The 25,650-nt window shown below is 32.0% G+C and overlaps 3 protein-coding genes across 7 annotated transcripts; 1 reads left to right on the top strand and 2 right to left on the bottom strand.

Moving 5' to 3' along the window:
* The first annotated feature begins 3,823 nt into the window (after positions 1-3,823).
* LOC108806031 (WAT1-related protein At2g37460) lies at positions 3,824-7,966 on the top strand. Its single transcript, XM_018578048.2, has 6 exons — positions 3,824-4,122; positions 5,344-5,406; positions 5,507-5,858; positions 7,075-7,236; positions 7,322-7,473; positions 7,558-7,966. Exons 1-6 carry the CDS (start codon positions 3,923-3,925, stop codon positions 7,769-7,771), a joined length of 1,143 nt encoding a protein of 380 aa, XP_018433550.1. The 5' UTR covers positions 3,824-3,922; the 3' UTR covers positions 7,772-7,966.
* A 227-nt stretch (positions 7,967-8,193) lies between these two features.
* LOC108809649 (uncharacterized) lies at positions 8,194-11,013 on the bottom strand. Of its 4 annotated transcripts, none has more exons than XM_018581804.2 (6): positions 10,868-11,013; positions 10,506-10,609; positions 9,065-10,180; positions 8,927-8,995; positions 8,646-8,844; positions 8,197-8,544 (listed from the first exon to the last, which is right to left on the bottom strand). In XM_018581804.2, the coding sequence occupies exons 2-6, from the start codon at positions 10,506-10,508 to the stop codon at positions 8,477-8,479; spliced, it is 1,455 nt and encodes a 484-aa protein (XP_018437306.1). In that variant the 5' UTR covers positions 10,509-10,609; positions 10,868-11,013; the 3' UTR covers positions 8,197-8,476. The 4 variants fall into 4 exon arrangements, with proteins under 4 accessions (XP_018437307.1, XP_018437308.1, XP_018437306.1 ...); XM_018581802.2 differs by having other exon boundaries at positions 10,506-10,603; XM_018581805.2 differs by lacking the exon at positions 10,506-10,609 and having other exon boundaries at positions 8,194-8,544.
* Positions 11,014-11,371: 358 nt separating this feature from the next.
* On the bottom strand, positions 11,372-15,083 carry LOC108809133 (type I inositol polyphosphate 5-phosphatase 8). 2 transcript variants are annotated; one of them, XM_018581263.2, is made up of 11 exons: positions 14,900-15,083; positions 14,093-14,208; positions 13,941-14,025; positions 13,739-13,819; positions 13,171-13,255; positions 12,976-13,080; positions 12,489-12,876; positions 12,203-12,387; positions 12,016-12,121; positions 11,776-11,924; positions 11,372-11,686 (listed from the first exon to the last, which is right to left on the bottom strand). In XM_018581263.2, exons 2-11 carry the CDS (start codon positions 14,114-14,116, stop codon positions 11,398-11,400), a joined length of 1,497 nt encoding a protein of 498 aa, XP_018436765.1. In that variant the 5' UTR covers positions 14,117-14,208; positions 14,900-15,083; the 3' UTR covers positions 11,372-11,397. The 2 variants fall into 2 exon arrangements, with proteins under 2 accessions (XP_018436765.1, XP_018436766.1); XM_018581264.2 differs by lacking the exon at positions 14,900-15,083 and adding an exon at positions 14,593-14,803.
* Between the last annotated feature and the right edge of the window lie 10,567 nt (positions 15,084-25,650).

The following is a 25,650-nucleotide window of genomic DNA, read 5'->3' as shown; positions in this document are numbered from 1 at the left end:
AACTATAATATGTTATTGTACATATGTCAAATTCCTTACAATTGCAAGAATATAAAACAAGTGGACAACAAGACAAGAAATCAGATAAGCTGTACACCAGGAACACGTAAACAAAAAAATAGGTGGTACATTCATGTATGTTTTAACGCAAACTAAGATGATTAGGATCAATAATTGTAGATTAGTATCTTTAAAAATTCATATCTAAGGAAAAGGCTCATAAAGAAAAGGTTGAATAAAAGGCTACCTCGTTACAATCGCACTCGAAAGCGCTATTAGAGAGTTTTATACTCTGATACTCTCCAAGAACACCATATATAATCGCGCACTAAAGCATGCCCCTCCAAATATATATTCCTGATACCTATGTAGGTATAACTTTGGGCAATGAAAAAAAAATACTTAATATAACTCAACTAATTAAATAGATGTTCACAAACTTCTTTTTTTTAAGCACTAAAAATCATAATCATCATATAATTTCTGATAAAGAGAAAGTATTTAAATAAAAGACAGTGCACATATGTATTAAAATGAGGACCGCCCAAAGCATTAGCACACAATAATGCATAGAAAAGCATTAATAGACAATAATGCGGAAGAAAGCATTCGAAAACAAGTTAAAAGAAAAGGAGCAATTGGGAAACTTGATCAGAAGAAGACGATCACTACGTCTTTTCGTTTTCTGTATCTTTGACCATATAAATTAATGGATCCCATTCTTCACCTTTTTCTTTCGACGACAACGTTCAATATGGAGCTTTCAAAAAGCCTAAAATAAGCGGTTTCGTTTCGTACGTCCACACATATATATATCTAGTAGATATTAATTATAGGTCGTTGTAGATTTTAGACATGTGTGGTTTGGTGGAAAAACTCGCATTTAGATTTTACAATCCTATATTTAGTTATGTATAGGATCTTATGAGTTCGTATCTTGGTTCTTGTAGATTTTTGTAAGATAATTAAAAGTTTTGAAAATGAACTTTGGTTCATGGTATTTGTGTCTTTGTTAACGTTTGATCATTAAGATAAATTTCTTATTATGTTGTTTTTTTTTTGTTATAATCCGGGGGTTTTTCATTTTCGTGAGTCATTCCTCCGGGCTCGGTTAGGCAGCAGCCTACTTTACTCGGGAGGACTTTACCTGGGCTGGGAACAAAGCCCAACACCCAGTACCGCATTTAATGACATGGATGGGCAGTTCGCCTCTGGCTGACGTCGAACCCAGAAGCATGACAATTGGCCCCCAAAGCTCTAACCAGTAAAGCTACCTCATCCTGTCTTTTATTATGTTGTTAGTAATTCAAAACAAATTAAGTCATACATGCATTCTAGTTTTTTTTTTGAAAACTAAAATCAAATTGTGGTAGTATGTTGATAGAAAGAAAATTGAGTGATAGACGTAAATTTGTCGGTTCTATATTGGAGTTCTGTTATAAATTAAGTTAGTGTTGTTTGGCTGGATGAAGTTGGATCCATATCTTAGACCTCATTAATAATCTGAAGCGGACTTGATGTCAATATTGTATTTCTGATGTACACCAAAAAAAAATTATCATTCTGGAAAAAGCTTAGTTTGGCTTCGGTCCAGATACCCCAATCAATAAAATTGAACAATACAGTATTTATTTACACTCATTAGAATCATATTACCTTTAACAAGCGCTCAATATTTTTTCTTTGAAATAGGTGCAAGTAATTCATCCCTAATCTCTTGCCTTTTTAGAGAAAAAAATGGTGCACCACACGGAATCTTACTTTTTGCCAGCCCAAAAGGGAAAGAAGATGTATTTATAGATTCCCAATGATATCTTGCACGTCTCCTATTGGCTCTTACAAAGCACATTTAAGGTTTTGTAATATTATGTAAGCATACTTCAGAAATTTATAATATTATGTAAATAAGCTAAATATATATACGCAGATAGTAGCTTATATATATATATGTTTGTGTTACTTGACTGAAGTTTGAAATTAGGAGTCCATTTTTTACTAGAAAATCAAATCCAGTGAAGAAATAAGTTATGTCATTTCATGACAATAATATTTCAATGTTAAATTACAGTCGATCAACAAAAAGATGTTACAAATGTCTTTAACTAGGATATGCTTATTTTATGTAGTTAATTAAAAATGGTATTTTTGGAGATATATTTTTTGGGGATGATTTCTTTTATAAGAGAGTAATCAACTACGTAGAGCCACTGTCAATCAAACCAACATAGCTAACTTTAGGAGGAAACAAACTGTTCAGAAGCCTATTCTCAAATTCTTCCATCCTAAGAATTTCCCACTACGCATACAGCTCACATTATGCTTTATCCTGGAAGCACTTATATTAATTGTGGATGCAAATATGTCTTTGAAGTGCATTATGTGCGAACTTGCATCTCATTTGTGGCAGCGGTTTAAACCTAGTACTCAGGCCATTAGCGACTAGTCTGAGGGGCACACCTCGCCCAGTGAAGCGAGGGCAAGCCATGGTGTCATATAAAAGATCTTTGTATCAAATATAACTATCAAACCAAAATGGCATATCTAGTTTACCAGACAATAAGCCGAAATTTTCTATAGCTCAGATTAGATCATCTACAAGACCTTAATTTCAGTTCCAGCATGTCTCTGTTCTCTTCAAAAATTTGTTCATATTTCTTATTTTCCGCCTGGAAGCATTTATTCGCTCCTCGTTTTTTATATTTTCCATTTAGGTTCATAGAAAAAAAATTGGTCCACAATTCATATTTTATGCTTTGATTTAGTCTTTCTGTTTTCAAATTAATTTCACACCTCTAAGCTTAAAGGTCTGGATAGCTTTTGTTATGTTCAATGTCCATTTGGAGCCAGCCAATAATTACGTGAAAATGATAGGAAATGATTATACTAATAATTAATAATTAGTGGCAATTTATTGAGATTTGATGTATATTCACATCAATTTTAGGTTCGATTTTTTTGAAAAACTAAATTATCACTATTTTACATGTTTGAATTTAGGATTCGGTTTAAGTGATTTACATAGTGTGATGTAACAGATGATCGGTCCATTTCCTGTCATTTGTCGGAAGATATTTCAAATTTAGGTCAGACATTATGATACGTTTTGTGACTAGCCCACTCTATAGTATTAAATGTGTTGGTCCCGAGATGTGTATATAACTTTTGTTATTCCTATATCGTGAAATATTCATACCTGCCAAGTGACAACTACAGAATAATGTGCCAAGTGCCAACTACAGAACAATGAATCAAAAACACTATGTTGATAGAGAACCGATCCTTCTCTTTTAGAAAACAAAATTATATGCAAAGAAAATAATGAAAGTGATTCCACCAGAAACTAAGTGGGAAAATGGGAACAGTGCAAATGACCCAAAATATTGGCAATTATACGCACTTACATCAATAATTAAATTAAAAGAAATAAGAAAATAACTTAATGAGAAAAGGAAAAAAGCAAAAATCTAACCAATAGTCACTCTACTCAACAGTGTCGGTATATCGTGACTCATTAATCATTTACATTGTTTAAACTCGATGCATCAACGCCTCTCCTGAAGTTAGGCAAACTATTTTGTTCATTTAGTTAGCTAGGTTACGTAAATCTTTGGTTCTAGTTGATAAGATAGAGAAATACGGCCCATGAATTCAGGGTAGGGTATGCCAACTTGACTTAACAAACAAAAAACAATAACATTATACACATATTTATATCATAAACATTTACACTAATATACACGTATAAGTTTGCGTAGAGAGTAGAATGTTCACATCACATCCTTTATCTTTGGCCCTATATAAAGAGAGAACCAAGCATCATACCACATCATTCAATTGAAAACAAACCTCTCCACATCTCTATTGCTACTGCTTCTAAACATAATCAAAACAGAGTAATAGGTTGTTGATTTAGGTTATTAAGATGGAGGAAGTAAAGAAGAGAGATTGTATGGAGAAGGCAAGGCCATTTATTTCAGTGGTATTGTTGCAAGTAGGGTTAGCAGGAATGGACATTCTCTCAAAAGCTGTCCTAAACAAAGGCATGAGCAACTATGTCCTTGTTGTTTACCGTCATGCGGTTGCTACCGTGGTTATGGCCCCGTTCGCCTTCTATTTTGACAAGTACTTTCTACTTTCCCTTCTTTAGATTAGCTTTTTTGACAAACACAATTCATCGTTAGTTTGTAGTTTCAAAACCATAGAAGTAACGTATCATCTAGTTTGATCTATATTGGAAAGTGGAAATCGAGTCTGCAATGCATTACTGAGTTTCTTTTACGTTTGTGTTTCCATGTTATATGATACCTTTTAAATATTGTTTGTGTGGGTTGTGCATAGACGTTTTTTTTTTGAAAAAAAGTGCATAGACGTTTAGTGTGTTAAAAGGAAGAAAGTAGCTAAAAGAAAGAATGAGGCTTGTGACGTAGTTATACGATAAGAAGTGGTCGGTCATATGTTAAAAGACAAAACACTTGTAACGGTCTTTATCTCTGGTTTTTATGGCTTATGTCACTGTCATGCATAGAATGTGAGTACTTCACATTTCTTTTAATATTTCTCTTCAATGTGTATGCTTCAGTGATTATGATTGTAAACAAGTAACGGATTAGAAATCCAATTCGTATGATTTTTTATTTGATAACAACTCTCAAAGCACAAGTCCCTTGTTAAAAAAATTCAGTGATTCGAATTGTGTTAAAATGGTTAAAAATATAATTGCAACTTCTTAATGTAGTAAATGGTTATGATGTTTTGTATTGAGATTATTGTATTTATGGTTGAAAAATAATTGTCCAACTTTTTTGGGGAATTTTCAAAAATACCACTTTGAAGGTACCATTATTCATCTTTACCACTATTAAGTACACATTTTCAAAAATATCTTATTTATTAAAATGTTAAAGATTCTTACATTTTTGTTTTTATATGCTTTTCAAAATTTTAATCCAAAATTCTAAATCCTAAACCTTTAATTCTAAACCCTAAACCCTAAATCTTCAACTCTAAACCCTAACCCTAAACTATATACCCTAAATTCAATATCCTAAACCCTAAACCCTGAAACCTCAACTATAAACCCTAAATCCTCAACTCTAAACCCTAAACTTTATACCCTAAACCCTAAAATATCAAATCTAAACCCTAAAACATAAAATCTAAACCCTAAATCCTAAACGTTCAAATCTAAACCCTTCATTAAAAGTAGTGGTAAAAGTGGTTAGTGTAAACATGAAAAGTGGTACTATGAAAATGGTATTTTTGGCAATTTCTCAACTTTTTTTTGACTGAATAATTGTCCAACTTTCTAATGTAATTTAATGGTTGTGGTGTTAATAAAAACAGGAAGGTGAGACCAAAGATGACGTTGATGATATTTGGCAAGATAACACTTCTTGGACTACTTGAGTAATATTTATTATTTTCATTCTTTGATTGTCCCACAAATCTCTCTTCTTATTCACTTGAATCTGATTTATTTTTTCGTATAATGTATTTTTTATAATAGGCCAGTGATCGATCAGAACTTATACTACTTAGGGATGAAATACACCACAGCTACATTTGCAACCGCCATGTACAATGTCCTACCAGCAATCACTTTTGTCCTTGCCTATTTATTTGGGCTTGAAAGAGTGAACCTACGTTGCATCAGGAGCGCGGGTAAGATAATTGGGACATTGGCTACAGTAGGAGGAGCTATGATCATGACTCTTGTAAAAGGTCCGGTTCTTGACCTTTTCTGGACCAAAGGAGTCTCTGCACCAAACACAACTGGGACTGATATTCACAGTGCCATCAAAGGCGCAGTTCTGGTCACTATTGGTTGTTTCAGCTATGCATGTTTCATGATTCTCCAAGTAAGATTTTTAAAAATAACAATAATATACGGGAAAATTGACAAAATAATCTTGAACTTTCGAAAATAACCTAAAAAATCTCCAACTCATAAACACGCTATTTTAACTCTCAACTTCTAGTCAAACACGAATAAATCTCATACTTTCGTTGATCAAGCCATTTCAATCTCGTCAAAATTCAACCGTTTAACACCGTTAGTTATATTTAACGGTTGACTTTTAATGAGGTCAAAATGGCTTGGTCAACAAAAATATGAGATTTTTTTGTGCTAAATTTAAAAATTAAGGATTAAAATTATTTACTTAAAACTATTTTAATTAAAAATTGTTGTTTTTTATAACAAAATTATAAATTCTCCTATCGGGTTTCTACACAGCAGCTGCTAAGATTCCTTTCATGTATTTTTTTCTCGTCTTAATTAGCCGTAGGATCTTCAACTCCATACATAAGTGATTGATCTTCAATTAGCCTGTGAATTACGGTGGATGTCTGATTATGACTTTAATCATAAATCGTTAAACTTAGGATTTTAGAATATTATGTCCGAGCTTATTTGAACATGATTTATTAAGTTAGTCACTCTAACAGATATAAAAAAATCTATAGTTTTGTTATATAAAAAGAAAAACAACAATTTTTAATTAAAATAGTTTAAGTAAATAATTTTAATGATTTATGATTAAAGTCATAATCAGACATCCACCGTAATTCACAAGTTAATTAAAGATCAATCACTTACGTATGGAGTTGAAGACCCTACAACTAATTAAGAACGAAGAAAATACGTGAAATAAATCTCAGCAGCTGTTGTGTAGAAACCCAATATGAAAATCTATAATTTTGTTATAAGAAAAAAACAATTTTTAATTAAAATAATTTTAAGTAAGTAATTTTAATCGTTAACTTTTAAATTTAGAACCAAAAATTCTCATATTTTTGTTAACCAAGCTATTTTGGCCTCATTAAAAGTAAACTGTTAAATATAATTAACGGTGTTAAACGGTTGAATTTTGATGAGATTAAAATGGCTTGGTCAACAAAAATATGAGATTTATTCGTGTTTGACTAGAAGTTAAAAGTTAAAATGGTGTGTTTATGAGTTGGAGATTTTTTTGGCTTATTTTCAAAAGTTCAGGATTATTTTGTCAATTTTCCCAATAATATACTTACTGTCTTACTGAGTGTTTATTTATACAATAAGTTAATTATTTTCAGGCTGTTACATTGAGGACTTACCAAGCAGAGCTCTCACTCACAGCATGGATATGTCTAATGGGAACAATAGAAGGAACTGCCGTGGCATTAGTGATGGAGAAAGGAAACCCTGGAGCCTGGGCCATTGGTTGGGACACTGAACTTCTTACAGCTGCATACAGTGTAAGATTCAGACATGTCTAAGTAAATCAGTGATTCATTCACAGACTGTCTTGTAGGTTAATTATGGTAAATAAAATGGATGCAGGGGATAGTGTGCTCTGCGATTGCTTACTATGTTGGAGGAATGGTGATGAAAACTAGAGGTCCTGTGTATGTAACAGCTTTTAGTCCTCTCTGCATGATCATAGTAGCGATTATGTCGACTGTCATCTTTGCTGAGCAGATGTACTTGGGAAGGTAAGCAAGCAACACACCAAACAATAACACCAGGCAGAGTGTTTTAATAATCAAAGATTTAACGAAGTTCTTTTTCTTTGGCAGGGTTCTTGGTGCGGTGGTTATATGTGCTGGACTCTACCTTGTGATATGGGGCAAAGGAAAAGATTATGAGTATCCTTCCACGCCACAAGTAGATGATGAATCACCACAACCAAAGCTGGAACTAAGCAGGAACGTGAAGGATAGTGTTGATCATGAAGTGGTTACTATTAATAATCAAGGAGAACAAAGAAGAACATTTGTAGAAACAGTCTAACTGTACTATATGGGGCACACAAATGTTTTGATTGGAGGAGTCTGAACGTCCACTAGTTTCAGATGTTGTCCACTATGTTTCAAGATCAATTTTAGGATAGATTGCTAACTATCATGAGAGGAGAATAATTGTTGAAAAGGAATAGAGATGGAACAATGGGATTCATGCAATAGACAATGAATATGATTTATGATAGTGTCTTTGCTAAAACAAGACTGTTTCTGTACCCTACAGTCCCTACTACATAAAATATATCATGAAGTTACCATTTTCCTATAAAAGAAGTTAGTGCTACCAAAAAGATTAGTAATGGCAAAATTCACCACATACTAGGCACAATCATTCTGGTTGACATTGTCTAGGAACATAAACACTATAGTTGCTTTGAAGCTGAGTAGATGGCCTACAATGCCATCTAAACCAGAGGTAAGAAACATATATAGTGAGCAAACTAAGAAGCAAAGTAAGACTCTGACATACTATCTATGAGAACTGAAAAAAATAACTTCATCTTTAGGATTAAGATGATTATTAGTTGTGAATATCTACAGATATATTCATTCATCTCTACTTTATGATGAATTATAGAATATAATGTTAAAAGTTGTACTTATATTATTTATCCAATGGAAGGGGGGAAAAACATTAATTCTCCATTGGTGTTTGAATTTACCAACAGTGAGTAAAAGACTCTGCAGAGAATATTCAGAGCAGGTATCCTTCTTCCTTCCCGTAGATACGCTGAAGTTCCCGTATAGCAGCCAAGTATGATTCTGAAGATAGAGATGTAAGCACATAGTATTAGAATACAGAAGACCAGCTGCTACTCGTTTAAGCAATTGAAACTCGTTCAAAAATAGCATAAACTATGTACCTTTCCATAGACGGAAAGACTTTTGATTGATAGTGGAGCCAGTCATTGTTGGGATAACATTGAAAAGTAAATCTTGTGGTGTGTTTCTAAGCTCTTGAACTATCCCGTAGATTGTTTTGCCATTCTCAAAGTATATATGGTTATTAGGATGCTTCGTCTTGCAGCCAGCGTGCCGTTCAAACTCATATGCATTCACCACCTGGAGACAAACAAAAAACATTATCTATCAAGAGGCAGGAACCATTTGTAATCTGCTTAGTCCAAAAAAAAATGTAGCTCACCTTAGAGGAGTTACACGAGTCGCATCCACATTGGTATCCAGAGCCCTTGATAACACCATGAAGCTCCTTCTGAAAACAGGGTAACAAGAATCATAAGCCAATGCCCTTGACTGCAATCTTTGTGAGTAAATCAGCTACCTCACGTGACCAGGCAATGTACTTTACTGGAACTCCATCAAGCATACCGGTAGACAACAGACTCCTTACGTTAGAAGGAAAACTATTGCTCTGAAGTTTCTTTGATACTTTCGTTTCTTCTTTTTCCACGGAGACATCAATACTAGAGAAGGTAGCATCGCTGCTACCAGGCACATTGGTTCTACATCCAACCAAATCTTTGCTAGCTGGCGTTTCAGATAATTGAGGTGTGTGCTGAGACATCAAGAACTCGTAGCCAGAGTTATTAACATCATTGAAACCACCAAAAGAAATTATTGTACTCTGTCCCTTGTTACAAGAATCTTGCAAGACGTTACTCTTCCTGTTATATACACCATCTCTACCTACAAGTGTGCTAACGATACCTTTTGATGGAGCACTCTCGTCAACAACGTGGTTGTACGTTTGACCCATGGATATTAAATTACTCTCAACCTTGTCGTAAGAAAGTTCAGAAGCGAACGATATATTCTCATCTCCCTTACTATACGGTTGTCCCATTGATATAAAGACGCTGTTCTCCCTCTCGAAACTTTCAGCGATGATATTCTCCTCCTCTTCCTTACCAAATGCAAGACCCATGCACATGGGATTCTCATACGTGGACACAGATCTGTTGTCAGTCGTGTCATAGATCTGAGCATTTGTAGATGGTGAAACAAAACTATCAGAGTCCTTCACCTGGCTAACTTTCACTTTTCTGATTACACCGTAGCTAACTCCACTCTGTGGATCCTCCTCGAGTGTGTGTGACACTGACAGACCAAAAGAGGGATCAGTGTTAACAGGATGAACGCTTTTATCATGAATATCAGCTGATCTGGTGGTTTCAGTGTCAAACAACCGTTGAGTAAACTGATCAGGAACAGACTGAAAACAGAATGTGTTTCCCCAAGCCGGGTTGATCACTTCAGAGAACAAGTTGCCGGTAGGAACTTCCGATGCGTGTTTCTTGTTTGGGAGCAACTCAGACTCAGAGCCATCCAAAAGCCAATGATGAGGACGCTTAGAAGCATTACCATAAGAAGCCATCTCGCACCCATCACTAGGAATCCCAGCACTCTTAGCCATCCAAAAACTTTGATTTGGAAAAGACTGCAACAACACAGATAGAAATGAGCTTATCACATATTATCATCACTACAACTTATCTGATGCCGCAATTCAGAAAGCAAAAAAAGAAAAAAAAAACTAGCTTCAAACTCACAAAAATCAAACAAGTTCCATGATCAAATTAGGAACTAAACAGTGGACCCCGGGTGAAACTCTGATACCCACATGATTCCATTTCCAATCATAAAAAAAAAAGAGCTTCCCCTCTTATATTATTATTATTATTCATTTGCAGTAAAGGTTCTGCCCCCACAGAAGTTAAATATCTTAACGAGAAGCTACAGAACTTGACTACAAAAAGCCATACCATATTTCTCTCCTCAACTGAATTGTTTTTTTTTCTTTGTTTTTTCACTTCCTTATATAAAGTCACTCCAAGCCTGTCCTTGCAGCAGCAATGCAGACCTGAAACTTGAGCGAGTTCAACTTCAAGAATAGCGTTAAAAAGAGGGAGCCATATAGTACAGAAAGTTCAAACTAGTTAACATGAAGCAGATTTTTAAATCAAAGTTCACCATTTTAACAGAAAACATAAGCTTCCAACACAACTCATAAGACTCTTATTACAAACTCCAAAACTAAGAAACAGTGACATAAACTTTAGCAACCCTAAGAGAAACAAGAGAACGAGAACATCAAAGACCAATCACACTGCAATACTTTAGACACCTGTGGTTGTTAGTGAAGCTTATCACGATGTTATCAGGAAAGTTTGCCGGAGAGATAGACAAGTGAGAACGATCGGTATTATCGCCGGCGAAGGGTGACCAAACCCACCACTGCGATTTAAAAAAATAGTTTCTTTGTTTTTTTTCGATGAGTCGTCTCGGAATAATAACCCTTTTTGACTTGACATTTATTAACTGCTCTGCACGACTATTGGAGAAGCTCAAGTGATTTTGGGCTTTCATATTTGGGCCCATCTTGAAGTTTGTCTAATTGTCTTAAAACAGAAAAAATAATACTATTATATTCTTTTTTTTTATTTTATAAACAAAGTTAACAAAGCTCCCTGTTTTACACAAAATTTAGCTAATATAGGGAAACTATAAACAAAGTTAACCCAATATTAAAATTAAAGTAACAATCTTGCTTTTGCCAAATACGAAAGCTCTATCATCCTCCCAATCGTAAGTATCCACGTGTCATCTCTTCTTTTTGGCAACATGAAAACATCCAGAAACTAACTAGGTAATAAATCAAGAAACAGATGATATGAGTCTAGGTTGTGTGTCTATACAACTTTGTGCTCGTGTGAGCAACAATATCTCTTCCGCCTGGACTTTCCCGTGGCATGTATATGTCAAGACCGGGTTGGGACGATGGTTACTGATCGGTTTACTTTTACACTTTAATTGATTCGTCACGGTTAAATCAATATGAAACGAGAATATAGATTGAACCGGTCTATGGTCCGAGAATCGCGACTCTCCCCTTGTGTACCATATTTGTTTCATCCCATCACCTTTCCACAATATTCGATCACACCTGGGATAAATAATTAGGAACAATAACGTTAACGTTAAATAACAACACTATTTTATTCACGTGTATTTATTTCGATTACGAAAGCTTACCAAGCTGGTGTTCTTCGTTTTTCTTTTGATTTTTCGGTTTGGGCAACGTATCTATCAGAATTTATAAGGTACTTATATGTTGGTGCAAAATAAATCCTTCCTTCTTCCCATCCTTGGAAAACTCTACCAGCTCTTTGTTCTATCTTAAGCTGCAAACAGAAAAAAAAAACATGTGTTAGCTCAACTCCTCTTAAGTAAACAAGTATTTGTATAAACAAAAAAAAAGTAATTGTTACTAACCTGATCTTTCTCTAGAAGTGCTTCCCAATCATTATTGCTAAGCTGTTCATGCACGTCACTGCTGGCCCTTAGCCGATAATTCAAGTCTCCGAGCCATATTACTTTACTGTAACACAACGAGTCAATAAACAAGTTAATAGTGGAACTTCACATTAAGAGAAAATAATCCATTTCTGACTGTACTTACTCATGGTCCATAATCGTTTCGGGTCGAGAATCTTTAGAAGAACGCGAAAATCTTGTCCTCTTTAATATCTCGGTGAAATCTAAGTTTCTTCTGACCTCATCGCCTTCTTTTTCTCCAGACGTAAGATGCGTACAAACAAAGCATAGACTCGTCTCATGCACTGACATGCTTATGGATATCGAGCCCTACACAAGGTTGCATCGTTAGCTATTGAGCATACACATTTATCAAAATAGTCTATAACCAGCGTTAAAGTTTTTGTTTGTTATTCAGATATTAGACTGACCTTGTTTCCAAGATATCCCATGATGCCACGACCAACGCATGAAACCTTGAGGTTAGTAATACGTTTCCTGAGATCATCTCTAACCCACACACACAAAAAGATCCCCACCATCTGTTTACTCGCTGCAAGGGAATAGCCTTGAGGTGGAGTTGAGTTGCATGCAAGTGGGTTATCGTCTGGGAGATTGGAGAAGCTGAGACGGGGCTGTTGTGATGATTTCGTAAGCTCAAAGGAGGTTCTATGGTTTTTAGAAAGTTCAAGGTCATTTTGTGATAAGTTGTTGTTATTGTTCAAGGCTTCTCGGATAAGAGACAGCCACTTAGCCGCAGGGCCATTATCCTCGGCTCCAAGTACGTTACCAGCATTTAGCGGCACGATTTCTTGAAATCTAAACAAAACAAATAAAAGATGATATGATTTGATTATATAAAACTAACAATACATATTAAAAGTAATAGAAGTTTAATTTTCATGATTATATGCATACCCTAGCACGTAAATGTCGGCATCTGCGGGAGACTGAAACCAGTCTTTTAAGTCTAATCCATCATGTGGTGACTTCCCTCCCACGTTCCATGTCCCGACGAACATTCTAATCATCAACAATTAAAAACAACAAAGTTAATAATCATAGCTAATTAAATAAATATAGATAGATTAATCATGAAAATGTATTTATTACTTCAGATCAAGTTTGTCATCGACACGTGCCACATATTGTTCACCGGTTGATTGTCTTAAATCCCCATTTGCTTGGCCCAGCCAACCTATTTCAACAACAAAACATAATCAAAATAAATTAATTACGTGAATAATTAGTCTTTAAAAAATTATAATCAGACAAAGATAGGTATGTATAAAACAGAAACTGGTGAATTGAGAATAGCAAGTACACCTAAAACTGAAGACTTTTTTACTTAACATCCTAAACCTAATCGTTCACACTACACGTTACAACTAATCTCGATTTTTACTTGCTTTATAACACGATTTTCAAGGAAAATCTCGGTTCCCTTTCAACGTTTTTTTTTTGGAGAAAGGGTTACCTTTCAACGTTTATTTGCCATCGATTTTAACATAGATGTCTAATCCTACGGCTTGCAATGAACCCAAAGTCTTCGTACGAAGACTTCTAATTCAAGTACGATTTAAGGACAATAGATACGACGCCTTTTTCTATTCCAAAACTATATAATAAAATAAAAATAAAATGTTGTGAGCTGTTAATCATAAGTAATAATTATTTTTACCTGGAAACTTTTCCGGCACGATCATGTAGTAATCACCATCGGAGCAACTTTTTCTTCTCGACTGAGTTGGCTCCATCTTCCCTGGAACAAATAAAAGAATAAAAAAATTAAAACCTAAACGGCATGATGTCCAGAAACATAATCTAAAACGGTACGGTGTGCAGAGGCAAAGATCCAAAAACAAGACGAGCATTTATCTCACCTTTGACTGGGTAATCGGAGTGAAACTCGTAAGCTCCGCTACGTAAGTTTAGCCATTTCCTGACGACGGTTCTCGGCCATGAAGTCTGTAAAACGCAGCCGTTTTAACAAAAGAGTAATATAAAGGAGACGAAAGGCAGTTCAAGAACGTACCTTAGATTTCAAGATCTTCCCCATATTTATATAATCTAACGCTCTGCCGTTTCTGCGCCACCGTTGTTGTGTACAAAGTCAAGAACAAGAATCCGAGGATGATATAGGATGAGGATCTGGTAATTAAGAGACAAACAAGATATTAGTACGCGTAAGAGAAAACGAAACTAATTGAAAATAATAATGAGAACAATAAGAATATTACTTATTGAGCAATTTGGGTTCAATCAAAGATCAAAAAAGACAGAAACTAAAACATAAATTAAGAAAAACAAACAAAACGAACCGAAAATTAATACTAGTATCAAAGAAGTTCAACGGAAATAGAAAAAAACCTAGTTGCATGCGAATCTGAGACACATAATTAAAAACTAGAAAATAATCAATTTGTAAAGTAATAGTCTCTAGAATAAAAATAATTTTATAGAACCATGTTGTATACTATAATCAACACATGTCAAGAAGAGGAACAAGCCATATGTTGTACAACTTGTGTGTACCTATGTATAATTGGAAGAACCCATCTTTCCAATAACGAAAGAGAAAACACCTTACCACACTTGCTTAACCCCATTTTTATGTGGTAAGGTGTTGAAAGAGAAAATAAGGAAACAGAGCTGTCATGAAGAAGGAAAAAACAGAGCAAGTAAGGTAGACGAAAGCACGCTGAAAATTCAAGCGACGACAAAAGTGAGTTCAGACAACAAACAGCTTGTCTGAAAACGACTTCGTCAACCAACAAAATCCAAAACCACGAGTTGTAAGCAAAAGTTATAATTGTAGACTTAAAGTAAAAACTATACTTACATGAGTATGTGCTATATAAAGCAAGATTTTGTGAACGAAAATGGAGAAGGGCCAGTTTAACTTTGGGTGTTTTATCTTTTGTATTCTCGATTTTGTTTTCTTGGGTTTTGAGGAGAGAAAAGTTGTGAAAATAAAGAGAGACGTTATGCACCTATACAGCGACGTTTTGAGAGGTCGTGGTCTGCGGAGAAGAAGAACGAGTGCAAATGGCCGGTCTGTCACTGGAATTTATAAAAGTTGTGTTATGGTGTGAGGTGGATTGATTGGACCAATATAATCAATATTTAATGTGTGATATTTTAATAACTAATGATACTTTAAATTAACAACTTAAGCAATGTTTTATAAAAAGTGAAAAGGAATGGACGATTAGCAGTAAGTTATGGTAATCGCTTTCTCAAAAAAAAACATTTGTGGTAATCGTGTTAATTAGGAGGTTACAGAAAAGAAATTCGTAAAATTTTTATTTGATTTTTTTTCATTCTGGAGTTCTCTTCGATGATATGGAAATCTATGTAGAATACACTGATTGTATTTGTTCGAATGTGGATTTAATTACATTAGCTGGCAACGCAATTTTGTACAGGATTTGGAAACCCTTATATATTCTTGCCTTTTTGATATATAGATATTTTGTGAATCAAGACGAAGGTACTTACTACTTCTGTACTCTCACCCAACCATCATGTATCGAGTGTGATTTAGAGTAAAATAGAAAAGATGAAACAAAATTCTGCTCATTTACTTTCATTCTAACTAATCAAGATAATAAATGTGGGAATCATCTCAGCCCATTTATTCCAAAAATGAGAATAGAGTAAAATTTCCCTCACCTTTGATTTACCTAGCATATTACTTTTCTTTCAGCTTATTTTCACTTTTTTTTTTTTTTAGCTAAACTTCTTTTTTAGCTAAACTTCTTTTTTATTTTCACTTATTTTCACTTCTTTTTTTCTTCTGTACATATAACCAATCACACCCATCGATTATTGCATTATCCTAACGTTTGTTTGTTTGTTCTTTTGTGCTGATTATATCCTAACGTTTGTTATGTTACGTAAATTTGCAAAATAAGATCTAGAAAGAAAATTATATAGATAAAAGTAACGGTTTGTAAAAACATGAAAGTGGAAAATAAAATAAAATAAATCGTTCTAAGCAGGGGCATCCCTAATATGTTGAAGGCCCTAAACAATTTATTAAGGGTTTAAAAAAAATAATTACAAAATTTGGAGGTCTTTTCTTATATATATATTTTTTAAAAAAAATGGAGATCCTAAGCCACTGTTTCACTTTGCTATCCTGAAGACCAACCCTAGTTCTAAGATATTGAGCAGACTACAATTTTAATGTATCTATCTATTCAAGTTTAAAAGCTTTTGCTGTAAAAAAAAAAGCTTTTGCTGTACTCGTACATTTAATGATAAAAAGTTGTATCAGACAAAAGTTAGCTGTCATTGTGTAAATTTGATCTTTGAAAAAAACTTACTAATTCAAATTTGAATTAGGATACCTTCAGGAAAATGCGGTTCGCTCTCAAATATTTGTTTTAAATTATTATTTTAATGAGATTTATTTATATCTAGAGGTTTCAAAATAAGTTGTCATCAACTCAAAGATAAGGAAAAAAAAATCCACAAAACAGGCTATGATTAAGAAAGATAACTAAGCTGTGGAAAAAAATAAAGGAAACTAGCTTCCATGTATTTACCCTATTGATTTATAATAATATCTCGGCACGGTAAGCCCTAGCCGATTAAAAAATCACAAGCCTTGTTCTATTTTTTTAGTTTTAAAGCTTGTAGGCTTTTGTGGTACTACTTATTGAGTTTCACAAAATATTAGCCGCATGAGTCTGGATACAAAATATTGACCTAACATTTGAATCAATTCATATATGAAAAAGTAATAAAAAGCTAGTAATTTTAATTGAAAGGTCAGATGGCTAGTAAGTCTTAATTCGTGAATAATGCATGATTTCGAGTAGCTTCAAATTACAGAACCTAAGTTATTTCTGAGGTTCATAGATAACATTTTATTAGGAGATAAATCTTAAGAATAACTTTGTATCACATATAATATGAGATAAATAAATGTTAAGAATTTACTCACCAAATAGAGTGGGTTCGTAAGATATCGAGCAGCGGTGTTTATATGGTTGACTTCTTAGAACAAGTTTTCACATTAAGCCCACGGTTCTTAACACTGAATTTATGAATATAATAAAACTATTAGTATTCACTTAAAATAAGAAATTAACTAGTTCTACGACTAATATGAGCTCAACTCTTTCGAAACTAGAGATTTAAAAGAAATGAAAATAGAGATTAAAAGATTAGCTAATCCTTTCAGCACAATCTAGCATGTGACATTTGACTCTCACAAAAATTTGGAGTTCCAAATACGAACGTATCTTTATTTTTTTACTAAAAAGAAAAGAAAACAAGATGCCTTTTCTGACATGGTAAAAAGTTAAAAATTAAACTGCAATTGGCACGGTACAAATGTCTTGGTCAAATCAGTTAAGTTCTTTTGAAAATGTGTACCATTCTACCTTTATCTTGAAACTTTCTGTTGCAAAAACAAAATGGAACTTGTAACTTGCTATTTTCCATAAATGATAACAAATAGAACCACTTTTGCTACAAAGCTTTTCTTTTAACTTATTCAGCCATACTCTACATTATTCACATAGTTACTGACATATATAACTAAAAGTTAAGAGGTACTGTAGTAAAGTGTTCTTTGTGACATTCAATAGAAATTGAAACATTTTTAGTTGAGGATTAAAAAGCGAAATGAATTGATTAATTACAAACGAAAATATAATTTACATCTCTGCTGAAATTGTTTAAGTGTTAAATTAAACGAGGAGTAGTTTAAGTAGAAGACATGAATCATTATGGGACTGTTTGCGTAGCTAAAACGTGCAGGAACAACAATCCTAAGGAATTTTTAGTTTAAGCCAATTATTTATCTTTACACCCAATATACGATGCTAGTAGTGGACGGTATTTCATTAAGATTAACGTTATTTTTTTCTTTGAAAAGTAAAATTAACGTTATTAACATAAATATATATAATTATGCACTATTAACAACAAATTTTGAAAGACCGATATTAACTAGAACGGTTTAAACATCTCTTAATTTTTATTAGAGCCATATATTAGAGCGCCACACACACAAACAGCTATATCAACATAAAAGAAAACCTCGGACAAATAACATTTTGAATGCCCTTTTTGACTAACCCACAAAAAACCTACGAATTAATCGTCATCGTACGTGCTCCAAACTCGGACATGTGTTCCAACTCCTTTATTATATAGTGTCTAGTACAAATCATAATCCCACAAAACCAGCATTTTAATATAACTAAATCACGTAATCTTAAACGACACGCCTCGGTTTATCTACGGTCTGAATATTAACGCAACACTTATAGATGAGGTAGGTCAAATTCTCGCATTTCTTGATCTCATGTCCCTTTCGTCATTGATATGAAGCATCTAATCTTATCGATCCATTTAACAGGAGAGATGAAGATCATGTTCCCCAATATATTAAGCACTAACCACTATTAACCAAAAAAATATTTATTAACTTCTCCTCTGATGCTAATTAGCTTATTATTCTATTTTCTTCTTTCGGAGTTTAGATGTTTGACTAGCCGAAGAAGCTTCTAATGTGTGTATATTTATCGCTTATTTATCTAATCCCTTTGGTTAATCAACTAGTATTAAAAGATTTTAACCTTTTGCATCTCTGGGCCTCTGGCTTATTTCTACGGGTCTACGTACGTACACTAACTGAAAAATACGGGCGACCTAACATGCACATCGGAGTTTAGACTCACAGACGACAAGTAATGTTCAGCTATCAATCTCTTGAAATTATATACGTCACATTATCCAAATTTCGATTCTTAAAATTTAATTATTACAAGAGAAAAACCCCATCAGCAAAATGACTCAAATGAGGTTCTCAACTAGTAATAAATATTCATCTTTTAATACATCTCATTTACTGACTTTATCTTCTATTAATTTTCTTAAAAATGAAACCACTTAAAACTAAACATGTGGCAAAAAGAATTCTGATTCTTTTTCTTAATTGTTTTTTATTACTGAGAGCAGCTGCAATGACAGTCTCATGGGATTCAGAATCATAGGTAACTTTTAGGGGGTGTTATTGGTTTGTATATTTTAATGGATTTAAAACTCTTAGTGAAATCTAGTGTTATTGGTTCTACTATTTTAAAATCTAATTTCAAATCTATTGTTATTGGATTAATGATTTTAAAACAGATTTTAGAATCATGTGTTATTCAATTTCAGATTTGTTTAAAGATTTCATTTAAATGTGGATTTGAGTAGATTTATAGCAATTATAAAGAGTAAAATACAAAGGACCAAAGATTGAGTGGAACCTTGTTATTTTGATTGGATTTATGTAAATCATAATTTTTTATATTTTCTGCCCTAATTAAACGTCAGTTGTCGTAATTGTATTATTCTGTTGAAATTCCGGCAAGTAAGACGGTAACTGCAACAAAAGATAAAGTGATGGAGTTTTTTTATTGAAGTCTTCACTATCAAATGAGTTGGCACTAAACGTGTCCTTCATTCAAACATAGTGAATTACTTTGATTCAAATAATAGAAACAATCACATATCAAGAAGAAACACTATCAAATGAAACAAAAAACTATATGTTGTCAAACTTAGCAATGTCTTCACGATTGATTTGATAGGTTCTTAAACTGCTTTTGTCAAATTTATACATTAACAAACATGAATCTAGAATTTCCTGGATAGCAAAAAACCTTCGGAAGAAAAAAAGAAATATATACGAAGCATAAAGATGATGAATTAGATCTTGTATTACTTACTAGTGCTATTAATTTCTGTCTGGAGTATATTTTTTGAAGAGGCCATGACTAGAACTTCAATTGCAAATCCATTTGTTTGATTTTTAATAATCCATTTATTTTGATTTTGAAATCTATATCATTGATTCTGGAATTTATTTATTTGATTTTACAATCAATAGATTTGTCAAAGATTTATAAATTCAAAAGAATTTCTAAATTCCAGAACCAATAACCTCCACTTAAATTTTTTTTGTCCATTTTATTAAAAAAACGGAACTAATCACGGATCACCACGTGTCGTGAGACCCGTGAATAATGTAAAGATTCAGTAACAATTAATCTTTAATTAAGGATTTTATAGACACAATCCTTAATAAAACGTGGATCCCACCACATATCTTGATATTATTTTGCTAATGACTCTCCTCTAAAAACCTCCATTGGAGCTGCCCTAAGATACTTAATGGATTTCTGCCGATGGGCATGCTCTAAGGGGCTGACTGGTTTCTCGCAGCTTTTACGGTTAGTAGCGGTTGACAACATGTCAAAACAATCATACAAACTGTTACAAATCGCTTCAAATCACTCTGAACCTTTTAAAATCAAAAGCTGGTATCTAGCTAGCGTTTGCGGTTGCGGGTGAATTAAAAAAAATAAAATTTAAAATTAAACATTAAACATTAAAAATGGAAATATTATAAATAAAAATATATATACATTGTATATATTAGTTTAAATTCACAAACAATATCATAAAAACTTCAAACTAACCATTCATTAGAACTTTTTTAAAAATTAATATATATACATATATAAATATATGCACATATATAAAATGAAACAAAATATTATTTTTAAAAATTTCAATATAAATCTTCAAAAAAGAATATTAAAATTATAACTTTCAACTAATTAAAATTAAATAAACATAATATTATTATTAATCATATTATAGAATAATTGTTATATTTTCTATCACAATAGTATGTTTTAATATTTTTATAACATTATAATATGTTTATCTTGGTAATCTAATCTATTAATTTAGGGATTATCTACTATTTGAAGTTCTCATTTAAATTTTGGACTCTTTCATAATTGTTGCTAGAATATATGATGTCTCCTATACAATGCAACCTACCAACTTAAATTAAACCAAATCTTAACCAACATAGATTAGTTAAACCTAACCAATAACACTTTTATAATATTTTTGGTTAATCTCTTAATATAATTAGATCTAGGACTGGGCGTTCGGGTAGCCATTCGGGTTTCGGTTCAGTCCATTCGGGTTTCGGGTTTTCGGGGTCAAAGATTTCAGCCCCATTCGGATATTTTTAAATTAGGGATTATCTACTATTTGAAGTTCTCATTTAAATTTTGGACTCTTTCATAATTGTTGCTAGAATATATGATGTCTCCTATACAATGCAACCTACCAACTTAAATTAAACCAAATCTTAACCAACATAGATTAGTTAAACCTAACCAATAACACTTTTATAATATTTTTGGTTAATCTCTTAATATAATTAGATCTAGGACTGGGCGTTCGGGTAGCCATTCGGGTTTCGGTTCAGTCCATTCGGGTTTCGGGTTTTCGGGGTCAAAGATTTCAGCCCCATTCGGATATTTTTAAATTTCGGTTTGGGTTTGGTTCAGATCTTTACGGGTTCGGTTCGGGTTCAGATAACCCATTTAAAATGTTTTTAAATTTTCAAAATTTATTATATACTTTTGAATTCTATATATATTTAATAAAATATTATATATATGTCTAATATGTATATATATAAATATTACACAAAATATATATAATATTATATACACATATTATATATACCATATATTATTAATTGAAATTTGACAAATCAATTTCCGCCCTTTAGGGCGGGTCCTAATCTAGTTTATTATTAAATCGCTGTAATGTTTCATAGTCAACCAGTCACAAATATCCCGCAAATGCAGCAATTTTCAAACATTATGCGATTTATACAAAAAGTTAAATAACACTTGAAACTGCAACCACCTGCATTCACAAACACTCGCAACCGCAGCGATTGAACCAATCAAACCATAAATGTATTTTTTGTAGTTAGACAAATTTCTCTTGTTAGAGAAATTCTACAAATCACAACTTACATTTCGTTCTCATCCGAGGCTAATAATACAATGCCTCCATGTGTAAGAATAAAAATAATAATTAGGTATGACTATGCCCGCTATCTTTAGAAAGTGTACTTTTCACTAGACATTAAAGGATTAAGACATCTTACACTATATATTTATACCACATAATATGTTGATGAAATTTTATTTACTGTATTTAAATCTAAATAGGTGTATATATATGATACATATTGGCTTAAAAGTGGAACTATTTTATTCATCCACAGTTACATTTTAGTACAATTTATATCAATATATAAGCTTATCATGGAAATCTAAATGACCTCAGCCGTATCACTATGAATCTTAAACAATCTAATTGACCCCGTATCTCCCTCGCCCGTAAATAAGCAACAAGAATAAATAAATGTTTTATAAACCGACTTCTGGTTTTATCCCCAATTTATCAGAGAATATAATGTGCTCCAATAATATATAATATTCCATTTGTTTTATAATAAATGTAATTATAATTTTTTTTGTTACATAAAAATATCACTTTACGATTCTAATGTAAATTATATTATATAGCTGACAATTAATTGTAAATTGTATTAATTTTATAAATAATTTTATTTATCTTAAATACTATTCGTCAGAAAAATATAATTAATAACAATTTATATATATTTCTGTTATTTTATTAATATGTGTGAAAAATGTTAAAGTGATACTTATTGAGAAACGGATGGAATATTTTCTTCTCATTATAGATTAGTGAATTTATGACTTGCAACTTTAGAAATGCAAATAAAAAATATTTTGTATTTTCGGATAGTCCAAAAGCATCGGTCATGATCTTGTGCACTTATAACTCTAGAAATTATTTCGTGGTTATGTTCGAGATTTCTACTAGAGTGTATGTAACTTAGAACTGACTAGCAATAACAACGCCGTGTAAATATTTAAGCTGTAAATTTATAACAAGAATATTTTGAATATTGTAAGCGTAAAATAAGAAAAGCTAATTATTTGTAACATGTGTGATCTGTCAATAAAGTCATACTTTTAGCCATAATACTTTAAGTAATAAATCAAGGTGGATCTAAAGAAAAGGGTTAAACTAGTAAGTTCATAAAAGGTCAACTCGGAAAAAAGAAAAAGGTCAACTAGTATATAAGAACATCTCCAGTATAAAACTTCATTTTTTACTTTCAGTTTCAGACATATTTCATATTTCATACGGATTAAGAAAATTGGAAAATATACTAATCTACCCTTATTTATTGTACAATTAATTAAATGAAAATAATTTAACTAAATATCTATTGGTTATTAAAAAAGGTAAAAAAGAGATTTAATGATAAAATGTGCATTAGAAATACAAAGTGACACTTATTTTAAAACAAAATAAAAAAACTAAAATGACACTCTTTAAAAAACAAAGGGAGTACTTTATTTTTCACTTTATAATAGAGTCATGAACAAACAAAAAATAGATGATTTTATTTATAGAACAAACTTCAAAATGGAATGAGATATGTAATTGAATAAAATGGAATGAGATATGTAATTGAATTAGAACATTTGTTACTTCGTATTAATTTTTATTTCTTGGAGATGTCCTAAGCTTAGTTGGCGATTACACAAGTTTACAATTTAAAGAATATATCGAGTGATGATCAAGTTTTTTACTTAGGTGTCATCTAGTCCTGAATTTCAAACACAATCTTAGATCCGTGTTAAACACACAAACACGTATATATAAGTTTGTGAGCTTATATACACGTATGTAAATATTCCACCATAAGTTCTAACGAGACATTAATAAGTTTTATATTATTAATCATCTAATTAGAATTATGTCAGTTAGAAAAACGACTAGATATAATGTTAACAGAAAATCAACGATATTTGATAAGTATTTTTGGTTGTTAAAACTTTTTTTGATAAGTATGTAAGATTTTAACTCTCTTTATAGGCGATAGGAAGATCTTGAACTCGTAAAACTAAAGCTTTCATTAATTACAGATCGATGGAATACGTATTAGAAGTGAGACCAAGTGAAAGTATACACACACACACTTGTTTTACAAATACAGTTCTAAAACCAGATCAATTTTAAAATTAAGTTCAATCCAATTCTGAAATGATTCATAGACATGAGGTAATTCTCATCTATATTTTATGTTCCATACTTGTACATATATAATACAAAATGGTTTTAGCGATTTCAATTGGTTATTAAAACGATTCTTGCCCTCTGACTTCTAAATTACAAGTATACGCATCTTCTTAAGACACTGCCAAATATATATGTTTAATGTTGTTACATCAACGAAATCTCGATACTTAAATATGATTGGAAGATATATATGTTAATTAAAAAACGGAAAAAAAGCCAAAGTGGAACAATGAAAAGTGGGGTTGGTTAGTTAATCTACAAACGGCGAATAAAAAACAGAAAAAGCTAAAGAACTAAAGTGTTGTTATCCTATTATTTGAGTTGTAACAATATGATTAGAGATTCGTATTAGTGAGTACAATCAAGTTTTCCAATAATGAAACTCACTTGCAAAAAGCTAAGTTCCCAAAAAGATGCACATGCCCATCTATATTTTCTAAACGAGAGAATGAAAAAAACATTAATCAATGGTAATAATGATCTTGGAAATATCAAATCAGTAAATTGCACCTCCGTTTCGAATTAATCTATACTCTCTCTGTTTCATAATAAGTGTCACTCTAAGCTCATTTTCTTGTTACACAAAGAGTATCACTTTACAATTCCAATGTAAATTATACTAACTTTCAGCTGAAAATTAATTGCAAACTGCATTGATTTTATAAATAATTTTATTTATCTAAAATACTATTGGTCAAAAAGGTATAATTAATTACAATTTACATATATTTCAACAACTTTCTTAATCTGTGTGAAAAATGTCACAACGACACTCTTTAAGAAACGGAGGGAGTAGTTTAGAAGAAAAAAATGTTTCAAAAAAATGTATTTTTTTTTACATTTTCAATACAATTTTTAATAGATGATAATGATAAACTGTATTTTTCAAAAAAAATTAATAGTATTTATTAAATTTTGATTGGTTGAAAGTTATAGAAAAATATTAATCATAAAACTATATATTTAATACTAAGATTTAAGGACAATTCTCTCAAATAGCACTTTTTAAGTTTTTGTTATAAAAATAACATTTAAATAATAAAATAACCAAAATAGCACATTTGTTTTTGAAAATTTAAATATTTATTTTTAAAAATTTGAACACATTTCTAAAACCCACCTCTTAGCTCTAAACCCTAAATCGACTTAGATTATTTAACCCAAGAGTTATAAATGCATATTTACCCTTTAATAAAACTTTTTTGTCATTTTCCTCTTTGTAATGCTATTTTGTGATAAAAATTTGGTTTGGTACTATACTAGTCTTTTTTCAAGATTTAATGTGTTTTATTAATAAATGTGAGAAAATCCAGAACAAGAACTAATTTGAAACGGAAGGAGTATATTGTAGAAGAAAAATTGATTTGGAATGTTACTATGCTAATGTTTATGATGTGAACATAGAACTCAATATCTAACAAATAGAAAAAAATAAGACTTTGACTATATAGACCTCAATGGGTGAGCTGGGAGAGTTCATTACTAGATAGCGGCATCAGAAATCACCTCGACTTGCATATATTTTCAAAAATGGTTATGGCTAATTTTTCAAATTTTCTATAAATTTCATTTATTCTTTGA

This window comes from Raphanus sativus, chromosome 6 (genome assembly GCF_000801105.2).
Source record: "Raphanus sativus cultivar WK10039 chromosome 6, ASM80110v3, whole genome shotgun sequence".
NCBI lineage: Eukaryota > Viridiplantae > Streptophyta > Magnoliopsida > Brassicales > Brassicaceae > Raphanus > Raphanus sativus.
This window is presented reverse-complemented; position numbering and strand designations above follow the sequence as displayed.

What these genes read in the sequence shown, in the direction of transcription:
- LOC108806031 (XM_018578048.2), top strand. Translation starts at nt 3,923, where the DNA reads ATGGAGGAAGTAAAGAAGAGAGATTGTATGGAGAAGGCAAGGCCATTT. An exon ending in ACACTTCTTGGACTACTTGA is followed by an intron (nt 5,407 to 5,506) that starts GTAATATTTATT and finishes TTTTTATAATAG; the next exon opens with GCCAGTGATCGATCAGAACT. An exon ending in GAGCAGATGTACTTGGGAAG is followed by an intron (nt 7,474 to 7,557) that starts GTAAGCAAGCAA and finishes TTTCTTTGGCAG; the next exon opens with GGTTCTTGGTGCGGTGGTTA.
- LOC108809649 (XM_018581804.2), bottom strand. An exon ending in ACATTGCCTGGTCACGTGAG is followed by an intron (nt 8,996 to 9,064) that starts GTAGCTGATTTA and finishes CCCTGTTTTCAG; the next exon opens with AAGGAGCTTCATGGTGTTAT. An exon ending in ACTCGTGTAACTCCTCTAAG is followed by an intron (nt 8,845 to 8,926) that starts GTGAGCTACATT and finishes GTTTGTCTCCAG; the next exon opens with GTGGTGAATGCATATGAGTT.
- LOC108809133 (XM_018581263.2), bottom strand. Translation starts at nt 14,116, where the DNA reads ATGGGGAAGATCTTGAAATCTAAG. An exon ending in GCCGACATTTACGTGCTAGG is followed by an intron (nt 12,877 to 12,975) that starts GTATGCATATAA and finishes TGTTTTGTTTAG; the next exon opens with ATTTCAAGAAATCGTGCCGC. An exon ending in CACTTCTAGAGAAAGATCAG is followed by an intron (nt 11,925 to 12,015) that starts GTTAGTAACAAT and finishes TTCTGTTTGCAG; the next exon opens with CTTAAGATAGAACAAAGAGC.